The sequence below is a fragment of the Ceratotherium simum genome, chromosome 11 (assembly GCF_057802395.1).
Source record: "Ceratotherium simum simum isolate JZ-2026a chromosome 11, ASM5780239v1, whole genome shotgun sequence".
Classification (NCBI taxonomy): domain Eukaryota; kingdom Metazoa; phylum Chordata; class Mammalia; order Perissodactyla; family Rhinocerotidae; genus Ceratotherium; species Ceratotherium simum.
The window spans coordinates 69009555-69028345 of NC_141910.1; the positions used below are offsets into that span (position 1 = coordinate 69009555).

General features: G+C 38.8%; 1 protein-coding gene across 2 annotated transcripts in view; it reads left to right on the top strand.

Moving 5' to 3' along the window:
* Positions 1 to 18791, top strand: part of MBOAT2 (membrane bound glycerophospholipid O-acyltransferase 2) — a 128342-nt gene that overhangs the window by 23207 nt on the left and 86344 nt on the right. The window contains exon 2 of one of the 2 annotated variants that reach the window (XM_087437187.1): positions 3476 to 3574. The exons of the other annotated variant lie outside the window; for it this stretch is intronic. Within the exon in view, the coding sequence (XP_087293313.1) occupies positions 3476 to 3574 (99 nt within the window). The remainder of the gene's footprint in view (positions 1 to 3475; positions 3575 to 18791) is intronic. 2 annotated transcript variants of the gene reach the window in all.

An 18791-nucleotide genomic window follows, 5' to 3' on the forward strand; every position in this document is an offset into this window, starting at 1 on the left:
CTTATGAGGGCACTAATCCCATCATGAGGGCCCCACCCTCATGACCTCATCTAAACCTAATTACCTCCCAAAGGCTCCATCTCCAAATTCCATCACATTGCAGGTTAGGGCTTCAGTGTTACAAATATGAGGCATATAGATGTTCAGTCCATGTCCCTAATATTGTTAGGGATATAAATATTCAGTCCATGTCCCTAATATTGTTAGGGATATAAATATTCAGTCCATAACAAGGTCCTTTTTGTGATCCAGGATCCTATGCAGGATATTCCCACAGTACGTTTAGTCATCATGTTTCTTTAGGTTCCTCTAAACTGTGACAGTTCTCAGGCTTTCCTTGTTTTTGATGACCTGACAGTTTTGAGGAGTACTGCTCAGGGATTTTGTAGAATGCTCCTCAAGTGAGGTTTGTCTGATGTTTTTCTCATGATTGGTCTGGGCTTATGGGTGTTTGGGAGGAAGACCACAGAGGGGCAGTGTCATTGTCATCACATCACATCAAGGGTATGTACTTTCAGCCTGACTTATCACTCTTGACATTAACCTTGATCACCTGGCTGAGACAGTGTTTGTTAGGCTTCTTCACTGAAGTTTCTCTTCTTTACCCCCACTTTCCACATTGTGCTAAGTGGAAGAGGTCATTCTGAGCAGCTCACGGGGGTAGGCCACAGATGTGCTGAACAGAGGAATTAGCTAATCTGATTGACTTTTAAAAAGATCTTGTTAGTGTGTGGAGGGTGAGAGTAGAGCCAGGGAGAGCAGTGGAGTGTGGTGGTAACAGTGGGTGTGGTGAGCCTCACCTGGGGTATACTTGAAGGTGGGGCTGACATGACTTACTGATGGATTGAATGTAGATATGAGACAGAAGAGTCGGGCATGATGCCTGCTCCTAGGTTTTTGGCCTAAATAGCTGGGCAAATGATGGGGGAAATGGGAAGAGATGTGGCTTTTGGAGTATGGGAAGGGATGGATATGAAAGGTTTTCCTTTGGCTGTGTCAAGTTTGAGATGCTTGTTAGACTTTGAAGTAGAAATGTTGACTAGACCATGTGAGTCTGGAGTTCAGGATGTAGGGCAGGGCTCGTGATTCATAAAGAATTCCGTTGTGCTTTCAGACCATGAATTTGGTTTCCTGGAATAAAGAGCCTGTGGTAATTTGATCAGAATGATGAGAAAAATTAAAATCAAACAAATATGTCCTTTCTGAAAGCACTGTGAAGAGAAAGAAGAAAAGAGGTGATCTCGTGGTCAGCATCAATGGCTTTCTGTGTCTGACTTCAGGTCCCCGCTAATACGGCCAGATGAGCAGTGGAAAATGCAGAGTTTGATTTGGATGTCTTATAGCTATTGGGAAAAGAAATTGGAAATTTTAGTTTTTTCCCTGAGGACCTGTGTACATATATTTTTGGAGCTTCAAAGACAGCCAGTGTACCAGTGTATTACATTTTATCTTTGTTAGAGGGAAGCCAGTCAGGAGTGGGAGGCCTCTGAACAAGCTGCATTTTGATGTTGCTGCCGGCTTTCATCTTCTTCCCAGCAGAATACCGGCCCTCGGCGCCTCTTCCTGCTCCCTCCTGCTCACACGCCGCTCCCTCTTCTGTGACCATTGGGGCTGACTGGCTTTCCTGTCTTGATTCCTCTCCTTGTGGTAATGAAGATAGAGAGGCAGAAGGATTTATATTATTGGAACCATAATAGGAATTTTAAAAGATATTTGACAGCTACATGTAAAATTACATTTGACCAATGCTACTGTTGACTTTAAGTTGCTATGTAAAAGTTGAGTTATTATTAGAAAATAGAGTATGTTAATATATTGGGAAATTTATAGTTCTTTCCTTTTCCCTTCCCTCCTCCAAAGTTCTTCACTTATTTTTAGAGCCTTTTGTACTAGTCCATCCTCCCTTTTCTGGGGAGTGGATTTTAGAAATCAGATTTGCAGGTGACCATATACAACCACCGTGTGCTCTTAGAGGATTAGGAGAGTCTCACGCATGCTCCCAGCTTCAGGACAGGCTCTTCAGGCTCCCTGGCTGCCCCTCTTAGAGCTCATCCAAGAGACGAGTGATTTCCAGAATCAGGGAGTGTTTATCATTTCCTTGCTTTTCTTCATAGTGTTAACCACAAAGGTATGTGTCTTTAAACAATGTCATGTTTAGTTTTGCTGTTTTGACTTTTGACCTTTATTTAAATGATTCATACTGTATGTTTTCTTGTGAGTCTTGATTTTTAAGTGAATATTATGTTTGCCAGATATATTTACATTGGTAGCTGTAGCTGCTATCCTTTCGTTGTCACCCTTGTCTAGTGTGAATATGCTATAACTAACTTGTGTTCTCCTGTCCAAGGCCATTTGGATGGTTTCCAGTGTTTTACTGTATGAACAACGCTACAGTGAATGTTCTTGTTCACGTCTCCTTGTCACATATACAAGAGTTTTTTTAATGTTTATCTACCTAGGGGTGGAATTAATGGTCACAGAGAATGTATCTTTTTTTTTTTTTTTTTTGGTGAGGAAGATCGGCTCTGAGCTAACATCTGCCAATCCTCCTCTTTTTGCTGAGGAAGACCGGCCCTGGGCTAACATCCATGCCCATCTTCCTCCACTTTATATGGGACGCCGCCACAGCATGGCCTGACAAGCGGTGCGTCGGTGTGCGCCCGGGATCCAGACCGGCAACCGCAGGCCGCGGCAGTGGAGCGCGCGCGCTTAACTGCTTGCGCCACCAGGCCGGCCCCACGGAGAATGTATCTTTGCCCCACGGAGAATGTTATCTTTAACTTTACTAAATAATGCCAAAATGTTTTCCAAAGTGGTTATACACTCCTATCAACAGTGTATTAAAATTTTCTTGTTCCATATCCTCACACACACCTAGCACCTACTGTTATCAGGTTGCTAAATTTTGGCCAATATTTTAGGTGTAAAAAGATATTTTTTGTTTTTAATTTTCATTTTCCCTGAACACAGTGAGGTTAGTGTGTTTTCATATAGTGCCTGGCCGTTTGTATTTCCTCTTCTGTAAAATGCTGCTTCTTGTCTTTTGCCCATTTTTAAATTGGGTAGTTTGTCTTTTTCTTATTGATTTTTAGAGGTTCTCTCCATGTTTTGGATTTGAATTCTTTATTCATTTTATGTGTTGTAAAATATCTTCTCCAATTTTCAGTTTTCTTTATGGTGTCTTTTGATGAAGAAGTTCTTGATTATTTATTTTTTAAAACAATTAAAAAATTTTAAAAATTGTGATAACTTGTAACATATATAAATGTATAAAATTTACCATCTTAAGCATTTTTAATTGTATGGTTCAGTAGTGTTAGTATATTCATTGTTGTGCAACAGATCTCCAGAACTTTTTTCATCTTGCAAAATGGGAACTGTATACCCATTAAACAACAACTCCCTATTTCCCCCTTCACTCAGTCCCTGGTAACCATGATTCTACTTTCTCTTTCTATGAATTTGTCTATCCTAGATACCTCATGTAAGTGGAGCTTTCCTAGTGAGGTCTGAACCTGCTCCACCTCAGTCCAGCTGGCCAGGTAGGCAGACCATGCTGGGTAAAGGATCAGAAGTGAGTATAATGTTTGTTTGGGTTTATTTTTCTTTGTAAATTTCATAATCCACAAATATAGATTTTATTCTTATTTTCATAGAAACTATGGCATAAAGAGGTTATAAATGGTTACTTGGTCAGGGCTGGACCAAGGATTTGTATTTATGGTTTATTAGGTAATAATGAGCTGCTTACTTTAGACTGCAGTTGTCAGCCTGCCGTGACATTCATATGAGACACAGTCCCATTTCTGTGCATGGTGTTATGTAGAGTTCCCAGCAAACTAGTTGCATCTGTACTGCTTTTTTCTTAGAAATATGAGGGCAAGAGTAATGTTTTGGGCATAACCTTTATTAAAGTAAATCGTTCACAAACTGGACTATTTTAACTTTCATTATTAATATTTACTTTGCGACACACCTCAAAACTGAGTTACTTTTCTATGATTCATAATTGCTGCCTTTGATTACTTAATTATGGTGACTTTCTTTGTCAGCTGTGTGAGGCTACTTAATATTCACCTCAGAGTTGGTCAAAATATTTGATAATCTGGGATATACAGATGGTCTTCCAGCTGTGGCTTCCCCCCTAGCCACAGAGTGGAAGCTCTTGTTAGGAGTCTGGTGGCGTAGTCAGCTCATCACGACTGTGTGGAGTCGTGCCTCCTCAGCACAACGTCTGTGCGAATGTCGATGTCGGTCCCTCGTGGTCGAGTCACCACGTGTGACTGTATAGTATATAAAGCAAATACTTGTGATTTACATCAAAGAATTACTTTTTAGCTCATGTGTAACGTAAAAATGGCATCAAGTGGGGGCTGGCCCCGTGGCATAGCAGTTAAGTGCACGCGCTCTGCTGCTGGTGGCCCGGGTTCAGACCCCAGGCGCGCACCCATGCACCGCTTGTCAGGCCATGCTGTGGCAGCCTCCCATATAAAGTGGAGGAAGATGGGCACGGATGTTAGCCCAGGGCCAGTTTTCCTCAGCAGAAAGAGGAGGATTAGCATGGATGTTAGCTCAGGGCCGATCTTCCTCACACACACACAAAAAAAGGCATCAAGCAATAGGAAAAGGAGATTAATTTGAATAATATGGTGATATGAATAAGATAGAACAGATTGTGAGCTTGCAAGTATTTAACAACACACATTTATTAAGTGCTGGTCATGTGCCGAGGATAGGTGCTGAGGGATACAGTAAACAAAAATCCCTATTCTCATGAAATGCACGTTCTAAGGATTGTTTTACTGATTTACTGTAGGATAATTTACAGTGTGTGACATCAAGAGACATAATGATCAGTTGTGATTTATTTATTTATTTATTTTTTTAAAGATTTTATTTATTCAGCTTTTTCCCCCCAAAGCCCCAGTAGACAGTTGTATGTCATAGGTTCACATCCTTCTAGTTGCTGTACGCGGGACTCGGCCTCGCGTTGGACGGAGAAGTGGTGCCTCCGGGCGCTCCCGGGATCCGAACCCAGGCCGCCAGCATCAGAGCGCGCTCACTTAACCGCCAAGCCACAGAGCCGGCCCTGATCAGTTGTGATTTAAAAATTAAAATCCTTCCATTGGCTCATTCAGATAATGTCTTGTACATGTGCTTAATGGCTAAGTATTCCAAAGACAAGATGTCTCAGAGCTGAAGCTAATTGTTAAAAGTTAATACTTTTTATATTGACATGATCCTTATTGAAAAGGGTTCTGTTTTTGGCGAGAGGGAGTATAATTTCAAAATCAAATCCACATATTTGTAAGATGATACTTGTATTGATCTGAAATTTGATGATAATGAGGCAGCCTAGAGGAACAGTCAGTTTTTTGCATAATTTGAAGCCTTGTAAAATTAATAGGTCAGTTGAAATGGGCTTTTTTTTTCAGGGTAGGTGCTTTTTACCCAGTAGCACCTAGGCCCCTGGGTATGAATGCTTTCAAGTTGAATTAGGAAAGGATCACTATTCTTATTTGGGCTAATGCTTCTGATAGTCATAGCAGAAATGAATGAATGAATGAATAAATTAAATAAATTATATTACAAATATAATAAATAAGTGAGCAAATTTATAAGAATTTTAGATAGTGTTAAGTACTGTAAGGTCAGTAAAATGAGATATATGATTAAAAAAACGATTGGGGATGCTACTTTAGCTCACGAGGACTGTGATGCTTTTGAAGATGTGATGTTTGAGTTCAGTTGTGAATGGTGCAGTATGTGCATTTTGTGCATTCCAGATATGAGGGTGAAGGGGCTTTGGCCTTGAGATGGAAATGAGTTTGATGTATGAGAAAAGGTCAGGATGGTTGAAAGGAAGTCAGTGAGAGAAACAGTGGTAGATGAGGTTAAAGGGGTTCTGATTCTTTGAGGGCAGAGTAAGGAGTTAAGACTTTATTTTAATTGTGGTGGGCAGTCTATCAGTGTTTTAAAGCTGATCAGATGACTCACTGCAGTGGGGTGACTGACTTGTACAAGCAAGAGAGAAAATTGGGAGACCTTGTAGGTGTGGTTGTCTGGGCAAGAAATGATGGCAGCAGTGGAGATGGAGACTAGGGCTAGGTCATGCATGGCAGATATAATTTGGAGACAGAGCTGAAAGGATTTAGGAATGGATTCCATGTGGAAGGTAAGAAATAAGTAGTAGTCAAGCGTGATTGCTAGGTTTTTGGTTGAGCAACTGAATTTGTGATGGTGCATTTACTGAGATGGGTAGATTTGGGGAAGAAGTTGTTGTTGGTGGGGGATCAAGAGTGCCCTTTTGGCCACAATAAGTTTTAGATACTTACTAGACATTCAGGTGAGAAGGTTTAGTGGGCAGTTGAATAAATGAATCTGAAGCTCAGTGGAGAGGTCAAGGCTAAAATTACAAAGTTAGGTGTCAGCAGCATAGAGATGAACTCCCTGGGAGTGGATGGAATCTTCAGGGTACTTCTTTAAACTGGGGAACTTGGACTGGATGGTCTGTAAGCTCCTTTCTTTCTGAAAATCAGACATTTATTGAGTCACAGAGACTCTCGGTGAGGAAGTGAAGGGATGGGAATTTTCACTAAAATGCTTTTAGCTTTTTAAACCACGAAAGTGATGAATGGGGAGGAAATATAGGCATTTAATTGTTCCATATCTGTATTCATTCCAAAATTGCTTGTTAATTGCTTGTCCGCAGAGCATGATGTATAACTGAAATGAAATATCCTTTTGAACGTAAAGGTAATCTCAGTCACGTTGTAAGGTTTTCAGTTAAACCCAAATGATGGTCAATGTGAATTTATTTTTATTTAAGAAATTTTAAACAGCTTTATTGAGGTATACTATATCCTGGCCAAGGATGAGCTCCTTGTTAGTCATTTGTTAGAGTAAGTCTGACAAGTGTTGTGGGTAGGAAGCGGATGAACCCTTTCTTTGTGTCTGTGTGATATTTTGTGATGTGTGTATGGTGAGTTTTTTTATTTTATCTGGATTAAATTTATTTCAGTAGATTGCCTTTACTTGAGTTTTGTAATTTAGCAGTTGTGGCTGCAGTTAATCTAGCATCTTTTAATTTCACAGCTAAATATAAATAAATTCCTTCTTAGTTAGTTCATAGGAATTTTACATATATGGTTAAGACTGAAATTAAGTGAGAAAAGCTCTCATTGACCTGGTAGGTAGAAGATGCGTCTTTTAATCTCTGTGGTCTCTTGATTAAATCACTTGCTTTCTGCTTCTGTTTTGGTGCATTTGGAAAAGCTTACTGCTTTTTGGTTTCCATGGATGATCTGAGAATACACTTTAGGATCTGTCAGTTAATAAACCTCTCGGAGTCTGGCTGTTTTTAACGACTTCGAATTTAGCATGGAGTAGGAGGTTATGGGATGTCTGGGCTCTCGCCTTGCTGTTCTCTGTGCTGTTATCTGGGAAGGAAGAGGAGAGAATGTTGTATCTAAGGTACAGGCCTGTCCTGGTAGAGCAGGGTTCTTTGCTGGCTAAAACCAGTGTGTTTTGCTTATGTGAGATTAGGATAGGCAGTTGCCATATAATTCAGGAGATAGGATTTGGTCCCAAGAGGCATGCCAGATAAGTCCCTCTACTTTGTGTTCTGATGGCGCCAGTCCTCTACCTACCATCCTCCTTAGCAGCCGTCATTGTTATCCTTCATTTATCTGTCTTCTTGCACGCTTCTAAGTTTTGTGAGTGCAGAACTATCATGTCTCTGTTGTTTGTTGTACTTAAACAGGAAGTGTTTACTGAAGATTGAAGAAAATGTGTCTTTATGCTTATGTATTTATTTTTTTATTTCTGGTTATAAAGTTTCTAATTGTAGCAGTTCCTATTAAGCGTTTTAAGCCCCTAAGAAAGATGGAAGGTAAATATGAGCTGTTATGTTAATAGTCTACTCTCCTTGATTTTAAGCAAGCTCTTGAGGCATGATTTTTTTTTTTTACTTTTTCTTTCAGTGAATTAAAAGCACAGATGGAGCTAGGCTCTCCACTCTGGGATGGGTAGGAAGTCATAGATGAATAAAATTTATTTGCAAGCCTTGAGAAGCTCACAGTCTAAAGGGAAAGTCAGACTAATAGGCCAGTAAGTGACAAGTGCTGTATAGAAATAATTTAAAAAGTGTTTTGGAAGCCCAAAAGTATGAGTAAAGGTTCCATAGTTTCTAGTTGAGAAGCTGGGTGGAGGTGATCCCATTAACTAAGATATGAGACCTCACAGGAAAGAGGCAGATTTGGTAGAATGATGAGATGAGGATGCAGTAAAGAATTCAGTTTATGTATCCAATTTGAATTTTGTGCAGAATGTTATTCTTATTGGGTAATCTGTAGATTTTTATGGTGGTTTGTAAAAACCAGTTTCCCCAATTTTTGGTTTGAATTTATTTTTACTGCTTATGGGGAGGTCATATTTCTTGAGTTAAATTAGTTTCGTATTACCTTACCAAAGTTAGTTCTAACAATAGTGGAGTTTAATTTACTTTATGCTTGAAAGAGTTGTTTTTCTATGGCAATGGCCTAATCCTGTGTTTGAAAATGCTTATTATATCCTTTAAGACCTGGCAGCCATTACATGACATTTAGTGGGATGAAACTAGCAATGCAGATTCAGTATAGAGAGATGAGATAATTATGATCTTAAATCTTGGTGCTCAGTTTTTTGTTTGGAAATTTGAAAACAAGCATGTATCACTTTTTAAAAATTTATTTATTTGGGGGTAAATAATAAATGCAAAATAAACAGGTAGACAGGGTATACAATGAAAAATGTCTTCCTTTTACCCTTGTCCTCTACCTACCCTGAAGGACAACCATTGTTAACAGTTACTGGAGTATCCTTCTGGAGATCTTCCCAAAGGGATGTTCATTATCTCATGGAAACCCAGGGACAGCGTGCTTCCAGCTTCGGTTAACTTGATGCCATGAAGGCCTGGTCCTTCGGTCTTTCTGTTCTGCTTTCCTGTTTGTTCCTCTTGGGCTGTGGCCCACCTGACCCCCATGGGTACCTTTCCCATTTGATGTGTCTCAAATTGCAAAGTGTAAATTGCAAAGTCTATAGTCAAAACCTGCATATCTTTGTTGTGTTCATTTTTATGTGTGAGGAAGACTTTCCCAATAGCCCGCAGCTTCATTTCCCATCAGCTAGAATTGCAGCACAGGTACATGTCCTGAATTAGTTGTTGGCAGTGATTAGCTGAGACCAGTTACTGTTCACTCCATGGGACTAGGGAAGGGTCTAGCTTGTCTTTAAGCAAGTGGCTGCCTGGTAACTGAAGAAAATCAGGGTATCTCTTGCCACAGGATATCTAGACGATCATTTCATCTTAGTACTTATAGGATTGCCTCATTCTTTTTGATGGCAGGTTAGCATTCATTGACTTAATGTACCATACTCTTACTAGTCCTTGTCTTTTCCAGTTTTTCCTATTATAGCAATGCTGCAGTACATATAAATACAGTCACGTGCCACATAACGACGTTTTGGTCAACAACGGACTGCATGTGTGACGGTGGTCCCATAAGATTAGTACCATACAGCCTAGGTGTGTAGCAGGCTATACCATCTAGGTTTGTGTAACACTCGATGTTGTTCGCACAACAATGAAATCACCTAACGACACATTTCTCAGACTGTATCCCCGTTGTTAAGCGACATACGACTGTTTATGATTGCCAAATTTTTCTCCATCAGCATTGTATCAGTGTACACTTCCACCAGCAATGTTGTAGAGTTCCTGTTTCCTTATACTCCTGACAATACAGTGTGCTGTTGAAGTTTTTGATTTTACCAATTGGATAGGTGAAAATGTTACTTTATTCTGATTTTAATTTCCATTTCTCTTGTAAGAGAGTTTGGATATCTTTTCATATGAATGAGTCATTTGTAATTCTTTTTCTGAAAACTGACCACGCATATATCTGCCCCTTTTTCTATTGCTTTGTTATTCTTTTTATTATTGATCTGGGGGGGTTTGCTATGTATTAAGGAAATTAGCTTTGGGTGGTATAACTTGTAAGTATTCCTTTTAAGTTTGTTGTTTATCTTTTGACTTTGCTTATGGTGTTTGGCCATGAGGGAATTTTTTATATTTGTGTAATGGAATTGTATCTAATTTTTTTTATTACTTCTGAATTTGTGTTATATTCAGAACATTTTTAAATGTTACCTATATCATATTCTAAATGCCCATTGTGTGTTTGAATCTATCTCTGGACTTCTATTTTATTGATCTGTCTGTTCACCTGTTCTTCATTCTAGCTTTAAAAAAAAGTTTTTGCTTTACTCTCTGATAGAGGAAGTCTACCCTCATTATAAATTTCCTGGCTATCTCACTTGTTTATATTTCTATATTAATTTTAAAATCAACTTTTTCTTTTCTAAAAAGCCTATTGACATTTTTATTGTGTTGGACTTAATGATTAATGTAGGGAGAAATTAGCATTTTTATGATACTGAGTCTTCCTGTCGACGAATGGCTGCCTTTTTGTTTATTCAAGTGTTTTTTTAACTCTTCTCATAGCATTTTAAAATTTGCTTCATGTAGATATTATATATTTCTTTTTAAGATTATTTTTAGCTACTTAATGTTTCTTGTTGCTATTGTACATGGGTTTTTTTCTTCCGTTTTATCTAACTGGTTGTTATTTGTCTATATGAAAACTGTTGCTTTCTAAACTGAAGTGGAGAGATATTAAATAAGTTATCTAAGAGCATACTGCTAGTTAACCGCAGTTGAATTTCAAAGCCCATTATGCTACTTGACTGTTTTTTCACCTTATCATCTTCTTATAGTCGTTCTCTACTGATTTTGATGCTCTGCATATCTTTTCAGAACCCCCAAAGAGTTAAAACCAACTGTACTACAAACAGGAGTTATTTTGGTGTATTCAGTGTGACAGTTAAATCTCAAATAGAAAGCTTTGTTTAATGGTTATTTTTTATTGTTCATGTTCCCCCTAATCATCAGAAAATTTTAGGTATTTTAAGTTAATGAGGGTGATATTTTGCTTCTGAGTCTATATTGAATCTTTCCCTCTTCTTATTTGTTTGTGTAGTCATGATGTATTCTGCTAAGTGACATTGGATCTCATGCTTACTTGCTACACAAAAAGCCATCAAGTTTTACTTTTGTGTTTTCTGATAGACTATTTCAATTCACAATTTGGAAGACTGGGTGTATATGATAGCTTTTCAATTTGAGAACAGTAATTTGTGAGCAGGAATGATGTTTAATATTTAGGACTGTGTTATAAGATTATTAGCTAAGTTTTATAAAGAAAAGGAATAGTCTATTAAAGGTTGTTTTGAGATATTATATATCTCAGGACCATTGAGATATTATATAATTCTTGACTTTAATTTGAACTTTTATTTATTTATTTATTTATTTATTTTTGTGAGGAAGATCAGCCCTGAGCTAACATCCATGCTAATCCTCCTCTTTTTGCTGAGGAAGACTGGCTCTGAGCTAACATCTATTGCCAGTCCTCCTCCTTTTTTTATTTTCCCCAAAGCCCCAGTAGATAGTTGTATGTCATAGTTGCACATCCTTCTAGTTGCTGTATGTGGGACGCGGCCTCAGCATGGCCGGAGAAGCAGTGCATCGGTGCGCGCCCGGGATCCGAACCCGGGCCGCCAGTAGCGGAGCGCGCGCACTTAACTGCTAAGCTGTGGGGCTGGCCCAAATTTAAACTTTTAAAACCATTAGTATTGGGAATACATAGAAAGTATTGGGAATACATAGAAAGTTCTATTTCCCCACTCTCTGAGAAGGGATGCATGTGAAACAAGAATTGAACTCTCTTCTTAACCCTGTTCTCCAAAGAAAATATTTAACTAAGATAAATATTTAACTAAGATTTATTCAATTTTTTCCACTTACATTTCCTTAGAACTTTTTATTTGGAAATCTTTTTAATGACTTTTAACATTTCTTGTGGGTGTCAGAGCACGTAATAAATTCCTAAGCAATAGTTTTGTCTTCTAAAATATAGTTAATATAGGGTCTAACTGTGACTTTAAGAAAACCATATATTGGTGGTATAGGATTCAGAAATTGTTATATCAAAAGCAGAGAAATACCTGTTTTTCCTTGCTGAGTAGTGTATAAATGAATTGGACAAACAAAGTTGGTGAACCGTCTGAAACACTGTTCTCCAAATAGCATTTGCTGAATTGCTGCGACTCACTATGGAAAAGAAGGTTGTGCATCTTTAGAGGGATTGTCCTTGTGGAAGGATGATTAGGCTTATTTTGTGTCCTTCCAGAGGACACAGGTAGGGCCAGTTCCTAAAAAAAATTTGAGTGTTTATTGTGTACTAGTTTCTGTATTCCTCCTGAGGAGTATAGAGGTGGATGCAGAGAAGTGCATAGGATCGACAAGTCTACCAAGTGTGTGTAGGTGCTGTGGGACCACAGAAGAGGGGCACTCGACTTAGCGTGGGTGGGGACAGAGGCCAGGTGAATGGCAAGGAGGACTTCTAAGAGGAAGTGACACTGAAGCTGAGCATTATGTCACAAAATGAGGAAGAGAACATTCTAGTGGTTAACACTGTCACTCAGAGAGAGGTGAGGAAAGATGAAAACTGAAAAATCTCCATGAATATGGTGCTGTTGCCTTTGGAAAGAGGAGTATCAGTGGAGTAAGCAGGTTAGAAACCAGGGGGCTCACCCTGAGGGTGTGGGGTAGGTGACGGGGTGGGGTAGGTGACGGAGTGCCCAGTCCTCACTTAATTCACGTGGTGGGATCAGTGAATCCGTGAAGGTAGAAACCATGGAGTACTTGTTTTCAGAAGCTTGCCTGTAAGGGAAAGCATGGCTAGATATTGGGATAAGTAGAATTGTACAAGAGTATTTTTAAAGATTGTAGAGACGTAAGCCTGTCCATATGTGAAGGGAATGGAGAGGGGCTAATGGAGAGGAAGATGTTGAAAATTCAGAAGAAAGAGTAGGTAATTGATAGTGCCGTGGTCGCTGAGAAGTTCTGGGGTCCCAGAGCCCAGGTGGTGGGATACAACTGATGGAAGTTACAAGCAGGCAGAATTTAGATCCCTGTCAGGAAGAACCATTTAAAATTTAGTGGTTTCCAACAATGGAATAAATTGGCTTGCAAAGTAGTGAGCGTCCTGTCCCTGCAAGTCAGAAGATGGATGACCATTCCTGAGGGAAATGCTATATGGGCTGGGGCTGGACTGGGTGATCTTTTGGGGGCACTTCTAATTTTAAGATTCTTAGGGGTTTAAATATTCATAATAAACTTAAGGTATAGACATACATATAACATAATTTAATACTGACTGATTATCAATTTCATGCCTTGCCTTCCTAATGTAATTATGTATGTAAAACAACATTTTGAATTTATTTCTTGGGGCACACTCATGACTACTTGGATAGATGTAGCTGTAGTTTTTCATTTTATTTTTTTTATTATGAAATATAATACCCATGCAGAAAAGTAAAAGAAACATAACTAAAGTGTGGTAGAAACTGCTAGCTCTTTACCAGAAGTCAGGTTTTCCCTGTCCCGACCACATTTCCCAGTCAGCCTTGCAGTGTTGTGGGGCTCATTACTAGCTCTGCCCATGGAGTAGGAGCGACAGTGATCCACGTCCCGTTTCAGGTTAGAGCTCTTTAGAAACAGGGGTGTCTTTTCCATGCTCTCATGTTGCTCTTCCGATGGCTGAATGCAGCAGTGCTGAGATTCTGGATGATGGCACCACAAAATGGAGGAAGCCAGGAGCCCTAAATCATCCACCTAGGAAGGCTGCTCACTGACCAGGAATATCTGCTGTGGACTGTTATGTGAACTGCACTTTTGTTGGAGCTGTTAACGTATTTTTTGTGTCTGTTTATTACAGCACCTGTTATCATAGCTAATACATAAAGTTTAACAAAAGATTATCAAATAGTCACTACCTCTGTAACCACCTTGGTCAAGAAATAGAATATTACCAGCCCACGAAAGCCCCCTGTGTGTGTCTCATTGTAACCTTTTCCCTTCCTTTGTAGGTAATCAAATTAGTGACTTCAGTGATAGTCATTTCATGCTCTTCTTTCTAGTTTCACCACTCATGTAGGTATCCCCCAATAATATGGTTTATTGCTTGTTTATGAATAAATGTTTATATGTTGTATATGTTCCTCTGAATGGATTCAAGAGAGGCATGGTTTAATTTGCGCAGCACTGTGTGTTGAGTTTAATCCATATGTTGTGAGAAGCTATAATTCTTTCATTTTCATTGTTCCGTTTAGTTTCCTATTGTATGAATATACCACAATATATTTAGCCATTTTACTGTTAATGGGCACTGGGTTTTTTCTAGCATTTGGCTATTATGAACAATGCTGTTTTGAACATTCTTGTACATGTCTCCTGGTCCCCATGTTATTATACCTCTAAATAGTAGAGTAGCTGAGTCATAGGGCACGAGTTTCTTCAGTTCTGTAAGAAAACACCACGCTGTTTTCCAGAGTAGTTGCGTTAGCTGCGTCTGAGAGGTCCCATGCTCCACATGGTAGTCTACATTTGGTATTGTCAGACTTTAAAAATTTTGGCAATCTGGTGGGTATCTAATAATATCTTATATGGGTTTAATTTGCATTATTTCCTAAAGATTTAAAAAGTGGTTCTTTGCCTTGCCTTTAGGCCCCATCATATCTAGTTGACTTTGAGGTTGGTTGATAAGGACATGTTCTCAAACGTAGCTGGACACAAGTTTTGCTTGGGGAATTTAAAAAAAAAACAACGGAGTGGCATAGTGGTTAAGTTCACATGCTCTGCTTCAGCAGCCCCAGGTTCACAGGTTCGGATCCCACGCTCAGACTTAGGCACCGCTCATCAAGCCATGCTGTGGCGGCACCCCACATACAAAATAGAGGAGGATGGGCACAGATGTTAGCTCAGGGACAATCTTCCTCAGCAAAAAGAGGAGGATTGGCAATGGATGGTAGCTCAGGACTGATCTTCCTCACCAAAACAAACAAACAAACAAAAAAAGAGTTTAAGATCCTATTTCAGACTAGGGGAATAAAAATTCTGGGGCTGGTATCCAAGAATCCATTTCTAACTAGCTGTGCGGGGATTATTTCACAGCTAGATTTGTGCTGATGATGCTAAAGATAGTTATATCTGTGGGGGCTTGAGAACCCCTTTGATCCTTGGCCGCAGGCTGTGTGCCTCACTCCCCCACCCCCACCAATGCGTGGTCTCCCAAAGACTGGCTGTTCACATTGGGAGTCACTGGCTAAGAATGTAAATATGCTATCCAAAAGCCATTTATACTATTTGAAAAGTAACATTAGAACATATTTTTTATTCCATTGATAGAGATATGGAAGTAGGAATTGATTTTTTGGGCTACTTTTGTTAATTTTTTTTTTTTTTTTTGTGAGGAAGATCAGCCCTGAGCTAACATCCATGCTAATCCTCCTCTTTTTGCTGAGGAAGATAGGCCCTGAGCTAACATCTATTGCCAATCCTCCTCCTTTTTTTCCCCAAAGCCCCAGTAGATAGTTGTATGTCATAGTTGCACATCCTTCTAGTTGCTGTGTGTGGGACACGGCCTCAGCATGGCCCGAGAAGCAGTGCATCGGTGCGTGCCCCGGATCCGAACCCCGGGCCGCCAGCAGCGGACCGCGCGCACTTAACCACTAAGCCACGGGGCCAGCCCCTTTTGTTAATTTTTTAAGGATTGTACTCATCTTGAGCTGCCTCGAAATTTAAGTTTTTTGCTCTGAATGTAAGTCAATTGTTGGCTTATTGTAGAATGTGTAATTCTAATGTGGAAGTAAATAACAAACTGTCATATGGCATATGTGGCAGTTTAAGTATACATTTTTTCATAAGAGGGAGAAAAATATTTTAAACTTTTAAAATAAAGTATATCAGAAATATATCCAATGCTCTTCAGTAGAAATATAATGTAAGCCACAAATGCTAGCCATGTATGTAATTTTAAATTTTCTAGTAGACACATTAAAAAAGTAAAAAGGAACAGGTAAAATTACTGTTCATAATATATTTTATTTAATCAATAGATTCAAAATATTATTTCAATATTAGTGAAAAATTATTAATGAGGTATTTTACTTTTTTTTTTGGTACTTTGTCTTTGAAGTCTGGTGTGTATTTGATATCTCAATTTGGAGTAGCCACATATAAGTGCTCATAGCCACAGGTGGCTAGTGGTATCATATTGGATAGCACAGATAGTTCAGAAAATTGCTCAACCAGAAGTGTATAACTTGATATGCATTTTGAACACCCCAGAAACCCCCTCCTCATGTTCCAGTAAAAGGGAGGAAATTTAAAGCATAAAAAGAGAAAAAATACAATCTATTGTAGAGACAGAATGTGAAGTTGTAAATAACATATTTAGATTTTCATTGCTACACGTTAGTTAAAGTCTAGGCACGGTTAGTAAAAATGAGAAAGTGGTAGGATCAGGTTCAACTTTGAAACTAAAAGGAAAAAGCGTAAGACAGAGCCAAGAGGTCTGGGTCCCAAATCTTCCAGACTTGCTGTTTCCTTTAGAGCAGAGATAACGTTTATCTCACATGAATATTATGAGGATAACTTAGGTTTTGTGAAATGTAAGAAAACTTATTATACAGAATCAGAAAATGTTAGTGCTGGAAGCACTAAGATATTTGGTTTTAGGAAACAGACGTAGATAAATGTTTTAATGGCATAAGCAGAAAATTCAGAATTCTGGGTTTCCCTCATTCAATGATATAACCACACTTGAACTGTTTTGTTTTTTAAAAAAACTAACCCAAGAAATATTGATGGATATGTGTCCATATATTCATGTAATATAGTTGTATATATAGTGTGAAAAACAAAAGCCAAAGAGCACATAAACCATAGAGAACATTTCTATTGGAAAATATACCATAAATAAAGATAAAAGGCAAGCCATAGACCAAGAGAAGCTATTTGCAAAAGATCAGTTCCAAGTATATAAAGAATTCTTTAAAAAAATCAATGAGAAAAAAATCCCAGTAGAAAAGTGGGCAGAGGATATAAAGAGGAAACTGAATGTCCAATAAACATGAAAAATACTCAGCCTCACTAGTAATCAGGGGATATATAAACAAAAAAATAATGAGGTAACATTTTACATCCGTTAGATTGGCAAAAATTCCAAGTCTGACAGTACAAACTATTGTCAAGAATATGGAGCAGTGGAACTCACACTGCTGTTGGGAGTGTAAATTAGGTACACGTTGCTTAGGAGAGCAATTTAGCAATATCTAGTTAAGGGAAGATGCTCGACCCAGAAGTCCTACTCCGGGTGTTCATACAATGGAATACTATGCAGCAGATAAGTAAATGTATCAACACAGATAAATGTCAGGAGTGTAATGTTAAGTGAAAAAAAATTGCAGCTGCTTACTTTGTCTTTTACCATTTTATAAAATTTAAAACATTCAAAGCAATACAATATGTAAATTATGCGGGTGGTAAAAGTATAAAAATACTCATGAGAGTATTACACAACTTAAGGCTAGTGATTACTCTTGGTGGAGGGGGATGGAGGGAATAGGATGGGGAAGAGAGCTTTGCACAGGGTGCTTCATTGTACACGTAGCATTGGAAATATTGGAATATTTCAAGTCCACTTCCTTCTCCGTTACCTCTTCCCTAGAGGTGGCCACATCTAACAGTTTGATATTGAGTTTTCCTGCGCATGTGTGTATGGAAGCAGAACAGCAGGTGGGAGTAGCACAAGCTCTCGAGTAAGGGCGCCCCATCCCACAGTATGGGCATGAGGGTTACGTGAGGCCGTCCTGTAAAGCATGTGGCCTGTTGCCTGGAGCATACCTGGTGTCTGTTGAGCACCTACAATTAGTGAAGTGTGGTCTGTATGAATAGGATATATGGAGACCATGCTAATGTCCAGCACACTGTAGGTGCATGGTAGGCTCATCATAAGTACCGGATAAATATATGTTTAATGAATGAATGTATACAGAAATAGTTTGGATTTTTCTTCTGTTCTGCAGCTTATACTTTTCACTTAATAGTATATTTTGGCTATCTTCCATGTCAAAACATACAGATCTATGCATTTCTTTTAACCACATTTTAAAAATTTATTCTAATTTTTAGATTCTTTCTGTGAATTGTATATTAGTTTCTTTTCCCATTTTTTAATTGTTGTCTTTTTCCTATTGACTTCTAGGAGTTCTTTATACATTTTTTTTTTTTTAAAGATTTATTTATTTATTTTCCCCCCAAAGCCCCAGTAGATAGTTGTATGTCATAGTTGCACAGCCTTCTAGTTGCCGTATGTGGGACGCAGCCTCAGCGTGGCCGGAGAAGCGGTGCGCCGGTGTGCGCCCGGGATCCGAACCCGGGCCGCCAGCATCAGAGAGCACGCACTTAACCGCTAAGCCACAGGGCCGGCCCTCTTTATACATTTTGAATACTAACCCTTTGTTATGTATCTCTTAGACATGTATTTTTTTCTTCCAGATTGTTACTTATAACATTGTTTTAGTATTCTTTTGTCGTATGGAAGTTTTTAATTTTTGTGTAGCAAATCTGAGTATACATAATCTCTTACATTCTTGTCTAGGACATATATAGTTTTAGTTATCACCATATCAAGTCAGGATAAACTAGATTATGCTGTGGTAAGAAAGCACCCCCAAATATCAAGGGCTTAAAACTACAAAGGTCTCTCTTACCACTTGTCTAATCACAAGTTGGCCGGGGGCTTTGCTTGTCATTTCTGGAATATTGCAGACAGAAAGACACC